Below are 7,355 nucleotides of genomic sequence, written 5' to 3'. Positions count from 1 at the left end.
AGCATATCTTAATTTGAGCATTTTGTTATCTCTTGGTGTTTAGATCAAGTTTCGGTTCATTATAAAACATTACCCTCCAAATGAATACGAGGTTTAAAGGATCAACCACTGATCATTTGGGGGAGGCGAACAGAGCCCACAAACGTGTTCACCCTCCCTCTATCTCCCTTCCCCCACCCCCTTTCTTCGAGTCGATGAGAAAATGTCGGTGGAGGGAGGGGGGCGTCATATTTTGGCAACGTACTTCTTATTATTATGCTTTTATCCCATGATTTTGAAACTGCCTTCACGTAACCAAAAGTCAGTTATGGCGTTCCCTTCAGGTGAAACTGGCATTCCTTGTTGGTAAAGGGACATTAAAGGGCTTATGCTGCAGGCATCCAAGAATTTACCTAATGCAGCACCAAAAACTAATGTTTAGTTGTGTCAGATGCCAGCATTGTTTTCACTTAACTTATTGTCGAGAGTTAATAATGGTAGCTTATGATGCTGGTTGTCACTGTAACAAATTGCAAAAAAAGATTTTCAAGCCAACACAAATAGTCAAAATTGAATAAGAGAACTAATTCACACAATATTACAGTTAAGTAAACAAATTCATAAATTCTATAAAGGCTACTTGTCACGTGATAACAAGCATGAAAGTAAAAGAAACAACTGCTTTGATCACATAGTTTTCAAGGCCCTTTATCTGAATATTTACAGTGACTAGATATATATCAGAGTAATCGAAGAAAACAATAAACTGGCTTCTTGAATCTTTGAGCCAATAGGTCGATAAAGACTAGCATTTTACCAGACATTTTACCAAGACTAGCATTTTACCAGGCTTCATTCTTGTATAATATATTTTCTCATATTACTGAGATCGAGAAGTCAAACACACCTGTTGATGGACCAGTTTTGTCCAAAGTGGTTTGATTCATATGCTTGTATGCATAACAAGTATTTGATGATACCAACATCAGGCTCCATAGCATTGAAAAGTCGATTTACAGCAACTATTTAAAGTAGAAAGACAGATACTGGAAGAAACATTGGATCGATTACAATCACTACAGAATTATAACCTGCAAAAGAATTGATATCCTGAGCAGAAACTTAAAGAGACTAAAGAAGACTCAAAATGCTTGGTACTGCAACTTTAACTCTTCTTGCTATAACCATTGTCACAGTCGACTCCCAAATGGGTCCACCTGGCCCTCCTGGACCACCGGGTGCCCCTGCACCCCCAACGCCTTGCCCAAGTCCGTGCACTGACAAAAGATGCGAACCTGCTTGTATCATGGCTTGCTGTTATCCTGAAAGATATCCAGGATATTTTGACAAAGGAAAGAACTCCCAGTGATCGTAGCTGTAAGAAGGCGTTAGAGCAAAAAGAGACCAGAGAAGCATTGGTACAATGACACAAGTGTTTCAGTAAAAATGCTTTTCGGACTGATCTCAAGAAAGTTTGTAATATGTGTATATTGGACAAACATGACGTTAGACATATTTTCATTTTTGAAAAATATCTAAAAAGCGTTTCTGGTTGACTTTTTGGTAATAATAAAAACGTTTCTACAGCAGCATTGTAAAGCTTTCTTATTAAAGTCATGCTCTCTTAAAGCTTTCACATAACTTCATATATTATGATCAACTTGATCTTGTGAGACGGTGGCTGGAAACTTTGATCTGTAGCACTGGTTCACCAGTTATTTGGATAAAAAACGTCTTTAGAGATTAGTAGATCGGGTAAACAACAGGTTGATCGCTGAATGCTTTCCTTTGTCAAAGAACAAACCATGTTTAACACATTAATGGAAAGTATTTCTGTAAAGCTGAGTCTTTTTCAACGTGTTATCGATCGCATACAGGCAGCAATTCTCTTGTAGTTCTGAATCAAATATCAAGATGTTGTCTGCATATTTGGTAGGAGCTTATGTTTTTACTTGCGTATTCTTTGTTGCCGAATCCATTAGAGGGCCACGAGGACCGCCTGGACCTCCAGGTCCCCCTGGGCTCCCAGCAGCTTGCCCAAGTCCATGCAACAACAAAAAGTGCGAGCCAGCCTGCATGATGGGATGCTGCTTCCCTGAAGACTATCCAGAGTTTAATAAAAAGAAATCAAAGATAACTACAGCAAAGAAAGAAAAAGTAAGTAAAGGAGAAAAAAAAGCAGCAACAAATAAGGAAAAAAAGCAGAAAGATTCAAAAGAGGAACGGAAGGAAAAAGAAAATTCATCAAAAGAAAAGAAAGAAGAAAAGAAGACAGGAACGAAAATGGAGAGGCAACAAAAGAAGTCAAAGCTGAACCTGGAGAAAGAAGAAAACACAGACAAAGAACAAAAGTCTGAGAAGAAAGAAGCAAACAAAGAGACCCACGAGACAAAGAAAACAAAGAAGAATGAGGGAAGGTCAAAGAAGAACAAGGCTGAAAAGAGTTCAGGAAAGAAGGAAAAGCACCATAAATCATAGATTCTTGTGACTGTTGTTGTAAATTTCTCACTTGCTTAATGCTGGGTAGACTTTTCACCGATGGAAGTGTTGCTATATTGAAGAGACAAAGACTCGAAAACAAGCCGAAAGATTGCATGGACCTACGGCACAATAAAGGACATCTGCAGAAGCATAGCTGCAATATACTTGCTATGATGTTGTATTTTAAAGCTCATTTTCATAAACATCAGTTGTCTTCATCGTAACAAATTAATGAAATGTTCGACATGTGAATATGCCATTTGAAATTTCTTGTGTATTGCTTTTGTCGTTGCTGTTCTTAGAAGAATGTTAATTACTATATTTTAATCGTTAATCCTTAATTAAAGTTGTAGCGGAAAACAATAGAAAGTTTAAAGCCTTTGTTAACCCTACCAGTCTGTTTTAAGGTTTTTTGCTTGTGTTAGGAATCAGCCAATACTAGAAAAAAGATCACTGCAAAACAATGAAGTGCACTACAGGTTGAACAGGTCTGTCAATTTAACCATGTAGGTAAACATTCTACAGACACGGAGATATGAATAATTGAACAACAAGCGCAATTGTAGACTGATTTGGTAAAATGTTCATTTAAACGAAGAACCGTCAATTAGATCAACTCATACTAAAATTCTCAGATAACTCTCACTGGTTGTCTGCACTGCCAGTTTACTTTGATATTTCATATTAGAAAGTTATGTATATTCTTAACACTGCAGATTAAATGTCAAAATTATGCAGGAATTGGACACCCAATCTGACTTCTTTTTGTGGGCAATTATGAATACGTTGATTGGTGATATACACGTTAAAGATTGAAGTAACAAAAGATTCCAGTAACGTTTCTATTTCATGTTGTTTCTATTCCGTATTGCAGGAACATTCTTGCATCTATTGAGCCTACAATCCAGAATAAAGATGTTGAAACAAATTGCTAAACACGTGGCATGTATTTCAACAGCAGAAATATAAAAATGAACAGAAGAGAAGGATGAAAAATCTTCTAGTTGCCTGTCCAAGATTACATTTGCTATAATCTTCGGCATATGTGGTTTTAAACATTTTTATCATTGCAAGATTAAATTGAAACTTCATCTTTTAAGAAAACTTCGGAGATATGAACCTTTGATTATAAATAATACTTGGCAGAGACACTTTTCTTGTGAGAATAATGGTAAGAGGCTTTAAAACAGTTTTTTCATTGAAAATTGAAGTTCAAGTAAAGGATCACATTTGTAAGCTTATATGAAAAGGCAAGCTAAATATTAACCATATGAAAATAATAAAACCACACACTTCTGGGAAAAAGTAAATTTACAAGTAAATATCAAACATTCGGCATTCCCTTTTAAAGATAATTTTGTAATTGTAAAGTGTAATTTTCAAATACAAAAAACCACCTGCTCTTTATTAATGTTTAAGCATTTACTGGTGCAAAAGAACACATATTGACCTATTTGAAAGTAATTACGACTGCATTCTCATTCAACTTAAACTGCTTGTATTGACTGGATCTTATCTGCCGACAGTCTTCGGTATAATAAGACTTTATATCAAGAGCTTTGTTATTCAGGAGTAGAAACTGCAAATGGAATTCATTCCTAACTAATCTTCTTTGAGGATCATGGTGCTACCCTGCAATGACGACATTTTAGCAAGGGCAAAGTCCCCTTTCTACATATGTGCTATCTTCAACCTTGTCCTTGCAGTACCTACTACACTACTAAATGCATCATTCATTGTAGCTGTTCTAAAATCTAGTGACCGGGCAGAACCATATCAAATTCTGATGCTGAATCTGGCAATAACCGATCTTCTGACAGGAATTGTTTCTATGCCAAGTCAATTCATTTCATATCTTCATAATTCACACTTCAAAGAAACTTGCTATAGCAAAGTAGTTGCTGAAAATATTACATTCTTTCTTGGGATGGCCTCCTTTTTTACTGTAATCGCGGTTACAATGGAGAGGTACACCTATGTTTTTCATCCTTTCTTTTACAATGAGAAGCTCACATCTCGTTTCTTGACAGCCATGGCAGGAAGTATATGGCTATTATCGATTGCTCTTTCAGTTGCATATTTATTTACGGGAGGCAGCTATTTGATTAATACATGCATTGGCGTTCTTGCCTCGGCTCTTATTTTTTTCTGCTACACAAGGATAATGCTTCGTGCTCGGAGAGTACATCGTCAAATAGCGGCAGAAGCAGGACGTTTTGGACAACGTAGAATGAACAAGAAGGACAGAAATCTTGTCGTTATTGGTGGATTGATTATAATTTCATTCTTTGTTTGCTATGCTCCAACTGTTTTGTCAAATCTGTTTTTGGCTTTCGGCATACGAAGTCATATTTTCCGAGGCATGTATTACTGGCTATTATTGCTGGTCCTTAGCAACTCTTTTATTAACCCAATGATATCCTGTACATTCAATCCAAGAGTAAGAAGAAAAGTCATCAGAATATGGAGTTGTGGACGTAAAGGTAGAACCCATTGATAAGTTCAGCGGAAAATTGAGTTAAAAGATGCATAAAAAGGATTCAAAATTCATTTGCCTTCATGAGAAATGGTTGTTAGTTATTTAGTTAAGTTCTTAACTATTGTATGTACGACAAAGTTTTATGGATGACCTTACAAAATTAGATTAAAGATAAAATATAAGTCTAAGCTACATACTAGTCTAAAATAGTGTGTCTTAAGTGGTGATTTCAAACTATTTTCGTTCATTGCACTCTCTACATGTAATGACAGATCATTCCACCATGTAGGTCCCGTATGTCGAACCCAGAGCCCTGATCAAACGCTCACGACTCTCAGCTATAAAACGCTCGACTTTATCAAAGTAAGTTTTCTTTTAGCTTTGTTTTACTTCAATAGCTTTAGATCTTGTAGGAGTACGATTTCCTAAAAAGCGAAGAAGTTCTTATAGTGAATGAAAATTCTTTGGATTATCAAATCAAACATTGCCAGTGAAAATGACACTTTCTAGGAACAGCTGTTAAAATAAAAAGCTACTTATATTGTTCATTATCAAAGTTATCAAGATTTCTTTAATATATCTAGTAAAACAAGATATCCTGTTTGAAAAAACGCATTTCTATTGGATAAAACATGAAAGAGAGAATTAGACTAGGTTAAGCTGCATAAGAAATGGAAAGCTTGAAATTTGTCTCATTGGGTCTTTCGGAACACAGAAAGTATCGTTGCGAGAAATTTTACTCTTGACAAAAGTTTGATCTTGGAAAGAATCAGCTGAATTACAAACTATTATTCGCTTTAAGCAATTAAGTGCATTCGAGGGGCTGCATTTGTGTAGTTGATTGATAAACAGCTGCTAAAGAAAATGCTTCCTTGTGAAATGAATGGTTTAGAAATATCAAACACATCATCATACATAGCAAGTGCATACGCCTGTGCCGTCCTAAACATTCCTTTAGCAATGTTAACAACATCAGTCAATGCATGCCTTATTGCTGCTCTTTTGAAGTCAAATGAACGGGGTGAAACACATCTGTTGCTAATTTTGAATCTGGCAATTACTGACCTTGTAACTGGACTGTTCACCATGCCAAGTAATTTCGTGGAGTACCTATACATTGCCATGCTCAAAGACCCTTGCTATTTTGCAGATGTTACTATTGTTATCAAACACGTTATTGGATGGGTCTCATTTCATATTGTAGCAGCTCTTCCGGTAGAGAGATACATCTACATTTTTCATCCATACTTTTACAACGCAAGATTAACATCAAGGTCATGGATTTGGTCTGTCGTATGCTGCATTTGGCTTTTGTCTATTCTCGCTGTTGCACCAGGATATCTTTCTTTTCATAAAAGGCTACTTTTTGCATCTAGTATAGTATTTGGTACTCCTTTATCAATAATCATTATATTTTCACACGCTAAGATATTTGTTCGTGCTAAAGACTGAAGCAGAAAGATTTAGACAAGTAGGATCAAGTGACAAGGATAGAAACATTCTGCTTGTTGGTGGTCTAATTATTCTGGCATTCTTTGTTTGCTCTGCTCCGACATACATAACAAGCATATTGAAAGTTTTTGACGTTCAAAGTTCTTTATTCAAATACACAGTATGCTGGGAATGGTTGTTTATAATGACGAACTCTCTGTTCAACCCTGTCATATCGTGCGTTTTCAACCCTATAATCAAACGAAATATTCTTAGCATGTGCCGTCTTCGGCGTAAAAGCCGAACGTAAAAGAACGTCCTTTCACGCAACAACAACATGAAAAAAGTATAGCCATCTTTTAATCGATATTAGCCAATCATTAGGCAAGTAAGTGGTATCACGCTCACTGATTGGTTAAATTTTGATTGACAGATTACTTTAAGCACTTTAGTTTGTGTCGATTGCCTTTTAAAAATTACTTTGTTTAGGGTTTATGTATTCAATATAACTTTTTACTTTTTGCAAGAATGCAAGCTCGTTATTGCTGATTAAGAGTAATCCACCGTATTCAAATGTCACTTCGGTACTATAACCCTTGCTTTACCAGCTGTTCTCAATTTTGGTGAATCTATATTCATTTTTAAACCAATTATTTGTATTCGTTTATTCGTATATCGATAGATGCCAAACCAGTTCTTTTCTAGAAATACCTAAACTGTTGTTGCGTTGCCCTTGGTAATCTTAAATATCCTAATTTATTACTTAAATTCAGATTTTGTTAATGGCTTCTATGCAGTTTCTCGAAAAAATTTTCGCAAACGATTGCTTAAATACTGTCGCCTTTATTCTCGTTGCTACAAAATCAATGTGTGTTTTCTCCTTCGTTGACTTCAAATCGGCATACCGGAAAACAAGGACCCAGGACCTTAAGGTAGGACCCAGAAACCAGGACCCAGGACCCAGGACCCAGAACCCAGGACCCAG

The 7,355-nt window shown here is 36.1% G+C and overlaps 1 protein-coding gene across 1 annotated transcript; it reads left to right on the top strand.

The window, feature by feature from the left end:
* The first annotated feature begins 2,867 nt into the window (after positions 1-2,867).
* LOC135689322 (melanocortin receptor 5-like) lies at positions 2,868-6,709 on the top strand. The gene is made up of 3 exons (XM_089112847.1): positions 2,868-4,951; positions 5,777-6,154; positions 6,387-6,709. The coding sequence occupies exons 1-3, from the start codon at positions 4,082-4,084 to the stop codon at positions 6,678-6,680; spliced, it is 1,542 nt and encodes a 513-aa protein (XP_088968973.1). The 5' UTR covers positions 2,868-4,081; the 3' UTR covers positions 6,681-6,709.
* Positions 6,710-7,355: the final 646 nt, after the last annotated feature.

The sequence above is a fragment of the Rhopilema esculentum genome, chromosome 15 (genome assembly GCF_057945365.1).
Source record: "Rhopilema esculentum isolate cy_ngs chromosome 15, ASM5794536v1, whole genome shotgun sequence".
Classification (NCBI taxonomy): Eukaryota; Metazoa; Cnidaria; class Scyphozoa; order Rhizostomeae; family Rhizostomatidae; genus Rhopilema; species Rhopilema esculentum.
Note: the sequence above shows the minus strand (reverse complement) of the source record. Positions and strands in the feature narration are given on the sequence as shown.

Coding starts and splice junctions, on each gene's coding strand:
- LOC135689322 (XM_089112847.1), top strand. CDS start 4,082: ATGGTGCTACCCTGCAATGACGACATTTTAGCAAGGGCAAAGTCCCCT. Junction 4,952..5,776: donor GTGGACGTAAAGGTAGAACC/CATTGATAAGTT, acceptor GCATTTGTGTAG/TTGATTGATAAACAGCTGCT. Junction 6,155..6,386: donor ATATTGTAGCAGCTCTTCCG/GTAGAGAGATAC, acceptor TTCGTGCTAAAG/ACTGAAGCAGAAAGATTTAG.